This window comes from Bolinopsis microptera, chromosome 9 (assembly GCF_026151205.1).
Source record: "Bolinopsis microptera isolate Bmic1 chromosome 9, MBARI_Bmic_1.0, whole genome shotgun sequence".
In the NCBI taxonomy this organism is placed as follows: Eukaryota; Metazoa; Ctenophora; class Tentaculata; order Lobata; family Bolinopsidae; genus Bolinopsis; species Bolinopsis microptera.
The window spans coordinates 11,603,386-11,620,770 of NC_087080.1; the positions used below are offsets into that span (position 1 = coordinate 11,603,386).

The 17,385-nt window shown below is 39.7% G+C and overlaps 1 protein-coding gene across 2 annotated transcripts in view; it reads right to left on the bottom strand.

The window, feature by feature from the left end:
- Nucleotides 1–5,718: 5,718 nt before the first annotated feature.
- Nucleotides 5,719–17,385, bottom strand: part of LOC134821294 (SPRY domain-containing protein 3-like) — a 77,088-nt gene continuing 65,421 nt past the window's right edge. For both annotated transcript variants that reach the window (XM_063832014.1, XM_063832013.1), the window contains 4 exons: nt 8,142–8,230; nt 7,843–7,996; nt 6,672–6,781; nt 5,719–6,426 (listed from right to left, as the gene is read on the bottom strand). In XM_063832014.1, coding sequence (XP_063688084.1) covers nt 6,289–6,426; nt 6,672–6,781; nt 7,843–7,996; nt 8,142–8,230 — 491 coding nt within the window. In that variant the 3' untranslated portion in view covers nt 5,719–6,288. The remainder of the gene's footprint in view (nt 6,427–6,671; nt 6,782–7,842; nt 7,997–8,141; nt 8,231–17,385) is intronic.

Below are 17,385 nucleotides of genomic sequence, written 5' to 3' on the forward strand. Positions count from 1 at the left end.
AACGTGAAATAATATCGCCTGGTCAAAAATTAACAGCAAAGCAGTATTTAATGCATTTAATAGTGATATGATATAATATTGTTTATAAGGAATAGAATATAGATCTACATTATACACGATCCCCTTTTATTTACACCTATTATGGTTTTTTGTTCCATTTGTCGAAAGTTAATCCAAGAAATTTTAATCTCTTCGTTACACAAAAGTCCCCTTTATTTTAGCATTTTTCACGGTTTAATTTAGCTTTAGCCCACTCAAACAATCCAATATAATTACGATAGCTAACATGTAGTAACATGTGGTAAGTTCTCAACAGCAGGAGTGAGGAAACTTGCTAAATAGGCCGGTTAAATTCTCCACTCTCCCTGTCACGTGACTAACTTAAATACGTCCAGTAGGTGATTTAGAGGTAGTGTACAAAATGCATCGATCAAATTTTAATTAGGTTTCAACTAGTTGACGGAGGCCTATAAGATATCTATATTCGAAATAAAAGTGATAAAGCAATAAGCAAGCTCGAGCACTTTCAGTTTCTCAGCTTCAGTATTCATTCCATGAAGGAGATCATATCCGGCTCTCCTTATCTGAGGATATACAAGCTCACTTAGTAAACAACTAATCTGTATAGTAAGCTAATCAGGAGAAAGAGTCATCTGTCATACCCTTGGTATGTAACCCTTATAGTAACCTTAGACTTAGTCTTAAAGAAAAACTTGGGAGTTGTTGAAGACTATAAGTACAATAATTTCTAATTATTAATCTATTCAAACTGATCCAATTCCGTAGCACCTGGTATATCAGCCGCCAGTTTCAGTTATGAATTTGGAGCATATTATTTAATATAGGATCAATAGAATGTTGAACTAAGAGATTTAATGAGTTAATCGTGACGATGACTTAGATTAAACAAAGTAATCTTCTTATTCGGATTTCAACAAATGATCTATACTGTTTCCTTTTACACTGTTATATCATATTCTTGATATAAATCATCTTGATCCAAGTATTGTTCATCTATACAAATTGTTATTTTGGTTTTTCCTAATCTGTACTTTCCTATTTTCACTATTTCACTATTATTTTGATGTGGAATCCTTTTAATACATATTTCTATCTATAAAAAATCAGTCACATGATAATTTGTATAATATTGTTGTATTCATAAGCAATAATTTAGGTATTCCTGATACAATTGTGGTCGCATTTCCGACTTTTGACTGTTCCATTTTATTAGGATTGACTATTTAACTAATTTAGTCTTCTTGGAGATTTGTGAGCCCGTTTTTTTTTCAATTAAAACCTCACTACTGTGTAGAAATTATTTCGTTTAATTTCTAATTGCTGTAAACAAGGATTGGTTTATGATCGATGTAATAAACATTTTGAATACTAAAATCTTATCATATTTTAGATATTCTATTAAAAGAGTACAACAACAGGCGACATGCGGGTGTTTTTGTTATTACTGGGTAAGTTTGTTAAGAGAGTATTTAACAAAGGATTTATTTTAGATAACAATCCTATTATTATTAAAACGAAAATCGTGGTAGTTTCTTATTTGTCCAACCTCAATATAACACAAGGCTTTTCCTGATCGACCAAGTCTCACGTAAGATAAATCTTTCTTAATTTAACGAACTATTTTTCTGTTTGAGTGTCAATCGAGCATTCCTTGTTTTACTTTTAATACGTTAAATAATTTCAGCGATCGCCACCTTGGGCTGGACAGTATCAGCTGAAAGAGAAACCACCGATCAGAACCCAGATGACAACACTGATCAGAACCCAGATGATAACACCGATCAGAACCCAGATGATAACACCGATCAGAACCCAGATGATAACACTGATCAGAACCCAGATGATAACACTGATCAGAACCCAGATGATAACACTGATCAGAACCCAGATGATAACACTGATCAGAACCCAGATGATAACACCGATCAGAACCCAGATGATAACACTGATCAGAACCCAGATGATAACACTGATCAGAACCCAGATGATAACACCGATCAGAACCCAGATGATAACACTGATCAGAACCCAGATGATAACACTGATCAGAACCCAGATGATAACACCGATCAGAACCCAGATGATAACACTGATCAGAACCCAGATGATAACACCGATCAGAACCCAGATGATAACACTGATCAGAACCCAGATGATAACACCGATCAGAACCCAGATGATAACACTGATAAGAACCCAGATGATAACACTGATCAGAACCCAGATGATAACACTGATCAGAACCCAGATGATAACACTGATCAGAACCCAGATGATAACACTGATCAGAACCCAGATGATAACACCGATCAGAACCCAGATGATAACACCGATCAGAACCCAGATGATAACACTGATCAGAACCCAGATGATAACACTGATCAGAACCCAGATGATAACACCGATCAGAACCCAGATGATAACACTGATCAGAACCCAGATGATAACACTGATCAGAACCCAGATGATAACACTGATCAGAACCCAGATGATAACACTGATCAGAACCCAGATGATAACACCGATCAGAACCCAGATGATAACACTGATCAGAACCCAGATGATAACACCGATCAGAACCCAGATGATAACACTGATCAGAACCCAGATGATAACACTGATCAGAACCCAGATGATAACACTGATCAGAACCCAGATGACAACACTGATCAGAACCCAGATGACAACACTGATCAGAACCCAGATGATAACACTGATCAGAACCCAGATGATAACACCGATCAGAACCCAGATGATAACACTGATCAGAACCCAGATGATAACACTGATCAGAACCCAGATGATAACACTGATCAGAACCCAGATGATAACACTGATCAGAACCCAGATGATAACACCGATCAGAACCCAGATGATAACACTGATCAGAACCCAGATGATAACACCGATCAGAACCCAGATGATAACACCGATCAGAACCCAGATGATAACACTGATCAGAACCCAGATGATAACACCGATCAGAACCCAGATGATAACACCGATCAGAACCCAGATGATAACACTGATCAGAACCCAGATGACAACACTGATCAGAACCCAGATGATAACACTGATCAGAACCCAGATGATAACACCGATCAGAACCCAGATGATAACACTGATCAGAACCCAGATGATAACACTGATCAGAACCCAGATGATAACACCGATCAGAACCCAGATGATAACACCGATCAGAACCCAGATGATAACACTGATCAGAACCCAGATGATAACACTGATCAGAACCCAGATGATAACACTGATCAGAACCCAGATGATAACACCGATCAGAACCCAGATGATAACACTGATCAGAACCCAGATGATAACACTGATCAGAACCCAGATGATAACACCGACCAGAACCCAGATGATAACACTGATCAGAACCCAGATGATAACACCGATCAGAACCCAGATGATAACACTGATCAGAACCCAGATGATAACACTGATCAGAACCCAGATGATAACACTGATCAGAACCCAGATGACAACACTGATCAGAACCCAGATGATAACACTGATCAGAACCCAGATGATAACACTGATCAGAACCCAGATGATAACACTGATCAGAACCCAGATGATAACACCGATCAGAACCCAGATGATAACACCGATCAGAACCCAGATGATAACACTGATCAGAACCCAGATGATAACACTGATCAGAACCCAGATGACAACACTGATCAGAACCCAGATGATAACACTGATCAGAACCCAGATGATAACACTGATCAGAACGAGAGCGGCGTATGTCCATCGTGCGGTCAAATGGACTTTAGTCAAGCGACAATGACTTTCGAGAATATGACAATACAGCTAACTGATGTAATGGACATGTCTTCTTTCAATGGTAGTATAGTTGGCATGAGTCTCTGCTCTGAACCAGCAGAAGTAAAATGTGCTGCGTCATGTGGGACTGCAAAGATAATGATGTCGCTGAATATCTCAAACCCCGAAAATATTACCGAATTCATGGCGCTCAACAATATTGGACTTATCGTGAAAGAATGTGTGTTAGAAGAAATGACGTGTACCGACCTTCAGTCTTTAGTAACACAAGAATTAGATTTGGATTCAGGCATGTCTCCGGATGTTACAGTTACAATTTCAAGTTGTGACATAGACACTTGTGACAGCAAAGATGAAAACTGTCCTCAAATGTGCCATTACCCCAAGTACATCTCTGGTGGATTTAAAGAAAGTGAAGGTTTCTATAACCTTGAAAGATATGCTAGATACGCATGTTATCCACAATTCGTTATGACCCCCAACATGGAGGCCTTTATGGGATACTTGGAAGATATGGAGAAACCAAACGTTCAACAAGCTTACAAGGACCTGTCCCATAATGGGGTGTGTTACGAAGGAAAAGCCTATATACCATCGTGTACTCCACGAGGTGAAGCAGGACATTGTGGCTTACCTACTTACATAGAAAACGGTAAAGCAACGTACTTCGAGGGGAAATTCATGGATTCCATGACATACAATGAAACAGAAAATGAAGATTGCGAGGAGGTCGTGGCGATAAGCAGCAGATTACAAGAAGATGTCACGCTCGACATACTGCAGAATTGGTTTGTCGAAAAGAACATATATCTCAACCGTGTCGCAAGGTGTTCAAGAAATCAAGAACAGCAACACGTCGCACAAGTACATGAACAAATGGCACGAAAGAGGTATAATGACGAATACGAGCAGATGGAGCAAATGGAAGAAGAGAAAAAAGAGTTGATAAAAATGATGCCGTGGGCAGCAAGATACGAGTGTGATGAAGATCACGTGATACAGGAAACAATGTGGGGATCCTGGGGATGGTGTCGTAGAGATGGCACATACGAGTTACCAAAATGTGTGCCCAGTTGGGACTTCTATCGTCTAGAGTTTAAACTTGACAACGGTGACGATAAAAGTCTTGTAGACAGGAACGGGAATACATTTGGAGGAATAGTACTTGCCAGACCAGTTTCAGCAGGTGCTAAATATGTAGGCGAGTGGGAAGCAGCTTGTAATGATGGTTTTAACGACTATGCTGCAGGCGCAGTATGCCGACAGATCGCTTATCAAAAAGAAAAAGAGTGCGAAGATTGGGATTGTATTCAGGATGTATGGTATGGTTTCGAACACGGATCTAAGATACAAGCTAACACTAAAATGTTAACTGAAAGCAACAGAGATTACGATTTCGGCTGGACAAAGTTTGGTTGCACGCATGATGATACACTAGTGATAAGCGATAACTGTGACGTAATGCGTTATGAAGATGCAACAGAAGCAATGGGAATGAGGGCTCAATGTTTCGATTTCGATAGATTGGCTATCCAGTGTTTTCAGACTGCTGTGTTGAGTGTGGATGTTTCTATGGGAAAATCCAGAAAGATGGTCACCTGCAGAGCTTGGGCTGAAAAAGAGGAGCACTACATCAAATTGGGCGCCACCTTTGAAAGACTGACAGTGAGCTGGATGATGGACGATAAAGTAATGGATCTCCAGACCAAATACAAGGTGAAAAAAGGAAAATTCGTGGCACAAGCCAGACTTCCAAATATGAAAGGAGTTGACTTCGAGTGTATGAGCTGTGAGGTATACGCCGACGGTGAACTCTTGGGCAAAGAACAACATTGCAAGAGTAATATATCAATCACAGATTAGAAGATTGTAACAAAGCTGACTCGAAATGAACTTATTAGTAAATTATCTATGATAAAAACAAGTAGAACGAGAATTTCAACACCAATTTGAAAATTAAGTAGCTTAGAATTGATGAGTCGAATTTAACTTAAATTTAATATCAATAAAATAAAATACTGTATCATTTTGTTGCGATTCCTTTCTGGTCCGTAAATCAACATAATAATGGTACGATGCTACGTTATCGCGGCGGACATGCTTGATTTTAAACATAATGAAAACAAATGAATTATAAAATTGTAATCGAACAAAAATAAGATGAAATATAAAAACGTTACAAAATAGTCAGCAAAACATGTAGAATAAAGTGACAGCTGGAAAAAACAAGGCTTTTATTCAGTGAATTGAAATAAAAGTACGAAATGTTTGGGCTGAACATTTACTTCATAACTCCATCCAAAACATCAATATAAGTTGTGGAATAAAAGAGGACTACCCCAGTCCACAGACTACTACATCTAAATGAATATAAGATATGATAAAACAAATTAAAACACATCCAATAGGTATAAAATCTATTTCCCATATTCGAAAGTGACGTCACACCACGTGACGCTTCTATCCGGAGGCAGCAGCGAAGTCTACAGTCACTCGGTCACCCTCACTGAGTCCGATTGTAGGAAAGAGTCCTCCTTCAGGTATCGTCATAGAAACGTCGCCGACTTCTAACGAGTTTTTTGTGAAGTAAACCGTCACCTAGGTGTTACTAGGTGTTATTAATATACTTTGGGAATACGTGAAAAGATAAACACGTCATAAATTATCATAAGAGAAAGTGGTCAAAAGAAACAGTCACGAAGCAAAAAGATTAAAAAACTAAACAATTTTCGTAATTTTCATCTCAATATCGCACACACTTTTTCTCAATCAATCTAAATTGTTGTGGCCCACCTTTACCGTATACAACAAGGATTCAAGGAAGATTAGATTTAAAAACTCACCGTTTCTCCTTTTGAAGCGTCGCCATTGCCTCTTGGTATGTTAACTATGTCACGATCAGGAAACCGAATACCGCAACCCATTACGTCCCCCACGGCACAGGTTGGCATCACTGAAATCATTGTTTAAAGATGCATATTGAGCACTGTATTTCATATTTGTTAATCAGTTCGATCAAAAACGTCAGATACCTTACAAGACGTTTTCATAACGTACGAAATGCGACGGTTTTCCCGAAATTTCGCCATATTTTCGGACCGCCAAAATTTCGGTCGTCGTAATAGAATCCGTCGCATTATTTTTAGCTTATTCCAATAATTGTGGCTTCATCGATTCGTTTTGTTCTTGAAAAGTTAGTGATATGATGGTGGGACAAATAAACACAAAATTCCATGATGAATTTAATGTCAAATAATACGTTTTAAATTTACAATAAATTACATTTATGTGCTAACATAAACGTCTTATAAGAGACTAAGTCAAGATAAACAATTTAATACCAAACTCAATAAGTGAAACTGAAAGAGTCGAGCCGGACCCCTTAGAGGAAGATGAAGAAATCGATTTATAAGTTTCATTTTGTTTCAACATGATTTTACCGATTTTTAGAAAAATTTGAATTTCCTTTGTGTCAGAAAACAAAATGATGAAAAATACCCTTATTTTCTATAACGTCCGAAATGTGACGGTTTTTGTTCAATTTCGCCATATTTTCGGACCGCCAAAATTTCGGTCGTCGCAAATTGGTCCGCCACAAAAATGTCTTGTAAGGTAACTAAATATTTTGCTTGGTCACGTGATATAGCTTAGCGCGTTAAGTTCTCATCTGTGTGCGTCGCGCGCTACGCAAACTTCCAGAAATTTTGTGACGCTGGCAATTTACACACGACCAGTTTGAGGTTGCGAAACGCAAATAAGAATTATGAGGAGCTTCTTCTCTTTCATCACTGTATCATTGTGAAAATGATTAAGAAGAGTCATTTCATAGCCATTTAAGCGGGTTTGTCCGTTCGTTCAACAATGATCGTTTTGCAAATACATTAATTAATAAATAAATGCTCATTTTTGCAATTATGCACTTCTAAGTTCTAATTTCATAATTTCATCAATGATTGTAAATGGTTTATTACCCTTCAAATAACGCTACTATATATAGCAAGTAGCTTAACACACCTTTATTGTGATGTCCTTTCTTGTACAGTATACCATCATCAGAATGATAACCACAAGACTTTTTCTTCCAACCGGGAAACTTGCTGGGTTCATGAGACCTGTCTGCTAAACCGACCCCTACTGCTGAGTCAGCCCCACATTCTACTATCTTCAGCTGGGGTGTGGTACTTGTTAGTTGTTACATTCGGAAAACTAACTTCGGGTCTGTGATCACACTCTACAAAAAAACTCAATGTTGTCAAATCTTTCTTAGAAGAATTTTAATACGAAGATTGAGCGAAATGTAACAAATGCAGTACCTGGTAGAAATGGTGCTTAGCCGAAATAAGTCTGTCGAATATGACACTGCACGAATTTGACTCTTTGTTCATTGTATTAGAGATTGCATCTGAAGTTTGATGTAAAAATAAATAATATATCATTAACTGTGATTAAAATTGCAAGTCAGTTACTATCGGATTCTTATAGAAACCTAAGTTATAATTTCCGCCCTTCTCATACTATACGATCATCAGCCATGCGTGATTGGATCTCCCTTCAAAACAAACAATCGTCACCGAAACTTATGATAAATCTGAATGTAACCCCGAGAAATGAAGTGGGTGAGCACTGCAAATTTACACCTCATAAATATAGCTAACCTACCTAGATGGTAAGTGTAAGGGTCAGGGTTAGTGCAAGTAATATAGCTAACCTACCTAGATGGTAAGTGTAAGGGTCAGGGTTAGTGCAAGTAATATAGCTAACCTACCTAGATGGTAAGTGTAAGGGTCAGGGTTAGTGCAAGTAATATAGCTAACCTACCTAGATGGTAAGTGTAAGGGTCAGGGTTAGTGCAAGTAATATAGCTAACCTACCTAGATGGTAAGTGTAAGGGTCAGGGTTAGTGCAAGTTATATAGCTAACAACTCCTACCTAGATGGTAAGTGTAAGGGTCAGGGTTAGTGTAAGTAATATAGCTAACCTACCTAGATGGTAAGTGTAAGGGTCAGGGTTAGTGCAAGTAATATAGCTAACCTACCTAGATGGTAAGTGTAAGGGTCAGGGTTAGTGCAAGTTATATAGCTAACCTACCTAGATGGTAAGTGTAAGGGTCAGGGTTAGTGCAAGTAATATAGCTAACAACTCCTACCTAGATGGTAAGTGTAAGGGTCAGGGTTAGTGCAAGTAATATAGCTAACCTACCTAGATGGTAAGTGTAAGGGTCAGGGTTAGTGCAAGTAATATAGCTAACCTACCTAGATGGTAAGTGTAAGGGTCAGGGTTAGTGCAAGTAATATAGCTAACCTACCTAAATGGTAAGTGTAAGGGTCAGGGTTAGTGCAAGTAATATAGCTAACCTACCTAGATGGTAAGTGTAAGGGTCAGGGTTAGTGCAAGTAATATAGCTAACCTACCTAAATGGTAAGTGTAAGGGTCAGGGTTAGTGCAAGTAATATAGCTAACACTCTACCTAGATGGTAAGTGTAAGGGTCAGGGTTAGTGCAAGTAATATAGCTAACCTACCTAGATGGTAAGTGTAAGGGTCAGGGTTAGTGCAAGTAATATAGCTAACCTACCTAGATGGTAAGTGTAAGGGTCAGGGTTAGTGCAAGTAATATAGCTAACAACTCCTACCTAGATGGTAAGTGTAAGGGTCAGGGTTAGTGCAAGTAATATAGCTAACCTACCTAGATGGTAAGTGTAAGGGTCAGGGTTAGTGCAAGTAATATAGCTAACCTACCTAGATGGTAAGTGTAAGGGTCAGGGTTAGTGTAAGTAATATAGCTAACCTACCTAGATGGTAAGTGTAAGGGTCAGGGTTAGTGCAAGTAATATAGCTAACCTACCTAGATGGTAAGTGTAAGGGTCAGGGTTAGTGCAAGTTATATAGCTAACCTACCTAGATGGTAAGTGTAAGGGTCAGGGTTAGTGCAAGTAATATAGCTAACCTACCTAGATGGTAAGTGTAAGGGTCAGGGTTAGTGCAAGTAATATAGCTAACCTACCTAGATGGTAAGTGTAAGGGTCAGGGTTAGTGCAAGTTATATAGCTAACCTACCTAGATGGTAAGTGTAAGGGTCAGGGTTAGTGCAAGTAATATAGCTAACCTACCTAGATGGTAAGTGTAAGGGTCAGGGTTAGTGCAAGTAATATAGCTAACAACTCCTACCTAGATGGTAAGTGTAAGGGTCAGGGTTAGTGCAAGTAATATAGCTAACCTACCTAGATGGTAAGTGTAAGGGTCAGGGTTAGTGCAAGTAATATAGCTAACCTACCTAGATGGTAAGTGTAAGGGTCAGGGTTAGTGCAAGTAATATAGCTAACCTACCTAGATGGTAAGTGTAAGGGTCAGGGTTAGTGCAAGTAATATAGCTAACCTACCTAGATGGTAAGTGTAAGGGTCAGGGTTAGTGCAAGTAATATAGCTAACCTACCTAGATGGTAAGTGTAAGGGTCAGGGTTAGTGCAAGTAATATAGCTAACACTCTACCTAGATGGTAAGTGTAAGGGTCAGGGTTAGTGCAAGTAATATAGCTAACCTACCTAGATGGTAAGTGTAAGGGTCAGGGTTAGTGCAAGTAATATAGCTAACCTACCTAGATGGTAAGTGTAAGGGTCAGGGTTAGTGCAAGTAATATAGCTAACCTACCTAGATGGTAAGTGTAAGGGTCAGGGTTAGTGCAAGTAATATAGCTAACCTACCTAAATGGTAAGTGTAAGGGTCAGGGTTAGTGCAAGTAATATAGCTAACCTACCTAGATGGTAAGTGTAAGGGTCAGGGTTAGTGCAAGTAATATAGCTAACCTACCTAGATGGTAAGTGTAAGGGTCAGGGTTAGTGCAAGTAATATAGCTAACAACTCCTACCTAGATGGTAAGTGTAAGGGTCAGGGTTAGTGCAAGTAATATAGCTAACCTACCTAGATGGTAAGTGTAAGGGTCAGGGTTAGTGCAAGTTATATAGCTAACCTACCTAAATGGTAAGTGTAAGGGTCAGGGTTAGTGCAAGTAATATAGCTAACCTACCTAAATGGTAAGTGTAAGGGTCAGGGTTAGTGCAAGTAATATAGCTAACCTACCTAGATGGTAAGTGTAAGGGTCAGGGTTAGTGCAAGTAATATAGCTAACCTACCTAAATGGTAAGTGTAAGGGTCAGGGTTAGTGCAAGTAATATAGCTAACAACTCCTACCTAGATGGTAAGTGTAAGGGTCAGGGTTAGTGCAAGTTATATAGCTAACCTACCTAAATGGTAAGTGTAAGGGTCAGGGTTAGTGCAAGTAATATAGCTAACAACTCCTACCTAGATGGTAAGTGTAAGGGTCAGGGTTAGTGCAAGTTATATAGCTAACCTACCTAGATGGTAAGTGTAAGGGTCAGGGTTAGTGCAAGTAATATAGCTAACCTACCTAGATGGTAAGTGTAAGGGTCAGGGTTAGTGCAAGTAATATAGCTAACACTCCTACCTAGATGGTAAGTGTAAGGGTCAGGGTTAGTGCAAGTAATATAGCTAACCTACCTAGATGGTAAGTGTAAGGGTCAGGGTTTGTGCAAGTAATATAGCTAACCTACCTAGATGGTAAGTGTAAGGGTCAGGGTTAGTGCAAGTAATATAGCTAACCTACCTAGATGGTAAGTGTAAGGGTCAGGGTTAGTGCAAGTAATATAGCTAACCTACCTAGATGGTAAGTGTAAGGGTCAGGGTTAGTGCAAGTAATATAGCTAACCTACCTAGATGGTAAGTGTAAGGGTCAGGGTTAGTGTAAGTAATATAGCTAACCTACCTAGATGGTAAGTGTAAGGGTCAGGGTTAGTGCAAGTAATATAGCTAACCTACCTAGATGGTAAGTGTAAGGGTCAGGGTTAGTGCAAGTAATATAGCTAACCTACCTAGATGGTAAGTGTAAGGGTCAGGGTTAGTGCAAGTAATATAGCTAACCTACCTAGATGGTAAGTGTAAGGGTCAGGGTTAGTGCAAGTAATATAGCTAACCTACCTAGATGGTAAGTGTAAGGGTCAGGGTTAGTGCAAGTAATATAGCTAACTCCTACCTAGATGGTAAGTGTAAGGGTCAGGGTTAGTGCAAGTTATATAGCTAACCTACCTAGATGGTAAGTGTAAGGGTCAGGGTTAGTGCAAGTAATATAGCTAACCTACCTAGATGGTAAGTGTAAGGGTCAGGGTTAGTGTAAGTAATATAGCTAACAACTCCTACCTAGATGGTAAGTGTAAGGGTCAGGGTTAGTGCAAGTAATATAGCTAACCTACCTAGATGGTAAGTGTAAGGGTCAGGGTTAGTGCAAGTATATAGCTAACCTACCTAGATGGTAAGTGTAAGGGTCAGGGTTAGTGCAAGTAATATAGCTAACAACTCCTACCTAGATGGTAAGTGTAAGGGTCAGGGTTAGTGCAAGTAATATAGCTAACCTACCTAGATGGTAAGTGTAAGGGTCAGGGTTAGTGCAAGTAATATAGCTAACCTACCTAGATGGTAAGTGTAAGGGTCAGGGTTAGTGCAAGTAATATAGCTAACCTACCTAGATGGTAAGTGTAAGGGTCAGGGTTAGTGCAAGTAATATAGCTAACCTACCTAAATGGTAAGTGTAAGGGTCAGGGTTAGTGCAAGTAATATAGCTAACCTACCTAGATGGTAAGTGTAAGGGTCAGGGTTAGTGTAAGTAATATAGCTAACCTACCTAGATGGTAAGTGTAAGGGTCAGGGTTAGTGCAAGTAATATAGCTAACAACTCCTACCTAGATGGTAAGTGTAAGGGTCAGGGTTAGTGCAAGTAATATAGCTAACCTACCTAGATGGTAAGTGTAAGGGTCAGGGTTAGTGCAAGTAATATAGCTAACCTACCTAGATGGTAAGTGTAAGGGTCAGGGTTAGTGCAAGTAATATAGCTAACCTACCTAGATGGTAAGTGTAAGGGTCAGGGTTAGTGCAAGTAATATAGCTAACAACTCCTACCTAGATGGTAAGTGTAAGGGTCAGGGTTAGTGCAAGTTATATAGCTAACCTACCTAAATGGTAAGTGTAAGGGTCAGGGTTAGTGCAAGTAATATAGCTAACCTACCTAGATGGTAAGTGTAAGGGTCAGGGTTAGTGCAAGTAATATAGCTAACAACTCTACCTAGATGGTAAGTGTAAGGGTCAGGGTTAGTGCAAGTAATATAGCTAACCTACCTAGATGGTAAGTGTAAGGGTCAGGGTTAGTGCAAGTAATATAGCTAACCTACCTAGATGGTAAGTGTAAGGGTCAGGGTTAGTGCAAGTAATATAGCTAACCTACCTAGATGGTAAGTGTAAGGGTCAGGGTTAGTGCAAGTAATATAGCTAACCTACCTAGATGGTAAGTGTAAGGGTCAGGGTTAGTGCAAGTAATATAGCTAACCTACCTAGATGGTAAGTGTAAGGGTCAGGGTTAGTGCAAGTAATATAGCTAACCTACCTAGATGGTAAGTGTAAGGGTCAGGGTTAGTGCAAGTAATATAGCTAACCTACCTAGATGGTAAGTGTAAGGGTCAGGGTTAGTGCAAGTAATATAGCTAACCTACCTAGATGGTAAGTGTAAGGGTCAGGGTTAGTGCAAGTAATATAGCTAACCTACCTAGATGGTAAGTGTAAGGGTCAGGGTTAGTGCAAGTAATATAGCTAACCTACCTAGATGGTAAGTGTAAGGGTCAGGGTTAGTGCAAGTAATATAGCTAACCTACCTAAATGGTAAGTGTAAGGGTCAGGGTTAGTGCAAGTAATATAGCTAACCTACCTAAGATGGTAAGTGTAAGGGTCAGGGTTAGTGCAAGTAATATAGCTAACCTACCTAGATGGTAAGTGTAAGGGTCAGGGTTAGTGCAAGTAATATAGCTAACAACTCCTACCTAGATGGTAAGTGTAAGGGTCAGGGTTAGTGCAAGTAATATAGCTAACCTACCTAGATGGTAAGTGTAAGGGTCAGGGTTAGTGCAAGTAATATAGCTAACCTACCTAAATGGTAAGTGTAAGGGTCAGGGTTAGTGCAAGTAATATAGCTAACCTACCTAGATGGTAAGTGTAAGGGTCAGGGTTAGTGCAAGTAATATAGCTAACCTACCTAGATGGTAAGTGTAAGGGTCAGGGTTAGTGCAAGTAATATAGCTAACCTACCTAGATGGTAAGTGTAAGGGTCAGGGTTAGTGCAAGTAATATAGCTAACCTACCTAGATGGTAAGTGTAAGGGTCAGGGTTAGTGCAAGTAATATAGCTAACCTACCTAGATGGTAAGTGTAAGGGTCAGGGTTAGTGCAAGTAATATAGCTAACCTACCTAGATGGTAAGTGTAAGGGTCAGGGTTAGTGCAAGTAATATAGCTAACCTACCTAGATGGTAAGTGTAAGGGTCAGGGTTAGTGCAAGTAATATAGCTAACCTACCTAGATGGTAAGTGTAAGGGTCAGGGTTAGTGCAAGTAATATAGCTAACCTACCTAGATGGTAAGTGTAAGGGTCAGGGTTAGTGCAAGTAATATAGCTAACCTACCTAGATGGTAAGTGTAAGGGTCAGGGTTAGTGCAAGTATATAGCTAACCTACTAGATGGTAAGTGTAAGGGTCAGGGTTAGTGCAAGTAATATAGCTAACCTACCTAGATGGTAAGTGTAAGGGTCAGGGTTAGTGCAAGTAATATAGCTAACCTACCTAGATGGTAAGTGTAAGGGTCAGGGTTAGTGCAAGTAATATAGCTAACCTACCTAGAATGGTAAGTGTAAGGGTCAGGGTTAGTGCAAGTAATATAGCTAACCTACCTAGATGGTAAGTGTAAGGGTCAGGGTTAGTGTAAGTAATATAGCTAACCTACCTAGATGGTAAGTGTAAGGGTCAGGGTTAGTGTAAGTAATATAGCTAACCTACCTAGATGGTAAGTGTAAGGGTCAGGGTTAGTGCAAGTAATATAGCTAACCTACCTAGATGGTAAGTGTAAGGGTCAGGGTTAGTGCAAGTAATATAGCTAACCTACCTAGATGGTAAGTGTAAGGGTCAGGGTTAGTGTAAGTAATATAGCTAACCTACCTAGATGGTAAGTGTAAGGGTCAGGGTTAGTGCAAGTAATATAGCTAACCTACCTAGATGGTAAGTGTAAGGGTCAGGGTTAGTGCAAGTAATATAGCTAACCTACCTAGATGGTAAGTGTAAGGGTCAGGGTTAGTGCAAGTAATATAGCTAACCTACCTAGATGGTAAGTGTAAGGGTCAGGGTTAGTGCAAGTAATATAGCTAACCTACCTAAGATGGTAAGTGTAAGGGTCAGGGTTAGTGCAAGTAATATAGCTAACCTACCTAGATGGTAAGTGTAAGGGTCAGGGTTAGTGCAAGTAATATAGCTAACCTACCTAGATGGTAAGTGTAAGGGTCAGGGTTAGTGCAAGTAATATAGCTAACCTACCTAGATGGTAAGTGTAAGGGTCAGGTAGTGCAAGTATTATAGCTAACCGACTAGATGGTAGTGTAAGGGTCAGGTTAGTGCAAGTATATAGCTAACCTACCTAAATGGTAAGTGTAAGGGTCAGGGTTAGTGCAAGTAATATAGCTAACCTACCTAGATGGTAAGTGTAAGGGTCAGGGTTAGTGCAAGTAATATAGCTAACCTACCTAGATGGTAAGTGTAAGGGTCAGGGTTAGTGCAAGTAATATAGCTAACCTACCTAGATGGTAAGTGTAAGGGTCAGGGTTAGTGCAAGTAATATAGCTAACCTACCTAGATGGTAAGTGTAAGGGTCAGGGTTAGTGCAAGTAATATAGCTAACCTACCTAGATGGTAAGTGTAAGGGTCAGGGTTAGTGCAAGTAATATAGCTAACCTACCTAGATGGTAAGTGTAAGGGTCAGGGTTAGTGCAAGTAATATAGCTAACCTACCTAGATGGTAAGTGTAAGGGTCAGGGTTAGTGCAAGTAATATAGCTAACCTACCTAGATGGTAAGTGTAAGGGTCAGGGTTAGTGCAAGTAATATAGCTAACCTACCTAGATGGTAAGTGTAAGGGTCAGGGTTAGTGCAAGTAATATAGCTAACCTACCTAGATGGTAAGTGTAAGGGTCAGGGTTAGTGCAAGTAATATAGCTAACCTACCTAGATGGTAAGTGTAAGGGTCAGGGTTAGTGCAAGTAATATAGCTAACCTACCTAGATGGTAAGTGTAAGGGTCAGGGTTAGTGCAAGTAATATAGCTAACCTACCTAGATGGTAAGTGTAAGGGTCAGGGTTAGTGCAAGTAATATAGCTAACCTACCTAGATGGTAAGTGTAAGGGTCAGGGTTAGTGCAAGTAATATAGCTAACCTACCTAGATGGTAAGTGTAAGGGTCAGGGTTAGTGCAAGTAATATAGCTAACCTACCTAGATGGTAAGTGTAAGGGTCAGGGTTAGTGCAAGTAATATAGCTAACCTACCTAGATGGTAAGTGTAAGGGTCAGGGTTAGTGCAAGTAATATAGCTAACCTACCTAGATGGTAAGTGTAAGGGTCAGGGTTAGTGCAAGTAATATAGCTAACCTACCTAGATGGTAAGTGTAAGGGTCAGGGTTAGTGCAAGTAATATAGCTAACCTACCTAGATGGTAAGTGTAAGGGTCAGGGTTAGTGCAAGTAATATAGCTAACCTACCTAGATGGTAAGTGTAAGGGTCAGGGTTAGTGCAAGTAATATAGCTAACCTACCTAGATGGTAAGTGTAAGGGTCAGGGTTAGTGCAAGTAATATAGCTAACCTACCTAGATGGTAAGTGTAAGGGTCAGGGTTAGTGCAAGTAATATAGCTAACCTACCTAGATGGTAAGTGTAAGGGTCAGGGTTAGTGCAAGTAATATAGCTAACCTACCTAGATGGTAAGTGTAAGGGTCAGGGTTAGTGCAAGTAATATAGCTAACCTACCTAGATGGTAAGTGTAAGGGTCAGGGTTAGTGCAAGTAATATAGCTAACCTACCTAGATGGTAAGTGTAAGGGTCAGGGTTAGTGCAAGTAATATAGCTAACCTACCTAGATGGTAAGTGTAAGGGTCAGGGTTAGTGCAAGTAATATAGCTAACCTACCTAGATGGTAAGTGTAAGGGTCAGGGTTAGTGCAAGTAATATAGCTAACCTACCTAGATGGTAAGTGTAAGGGTCAGGGTTAGTGCAAGTAATATAGCTAACCTACCTAGATGGTAAGTGTAAGGGTCAGGGTTAGTGCAAGTAATATAGCTAACCTACCTAGATGGTAAGTGTAAGGGTCAGGGTTAGTGCAAGTAATATAGCTAACCTACCTAGATGGTAAGTGTAAGGGTCAGGGTTAGTGCAAGTAATATAGCTAACCTACCTAGATGGTAAGTGTAAGGGTCAGGGTTAGTGCAAGTAATATAGCTAACCTACCTAGATGGTAAGTGTAAGGGTCAGGGTTAGTGCAAGTAATATAGCTAACCTACCTAGATGGTAAGTGTAAGGGTCAGGGTTAGTGCAAGTAATATAGCTAACCTACCTAGATGGTAAGTGTAAGGGTCAGGGTTAGTGCAAGTAATATAGCTAACCTACCTAGATGGTAAGTGTAAGGGTCAGGGTTAG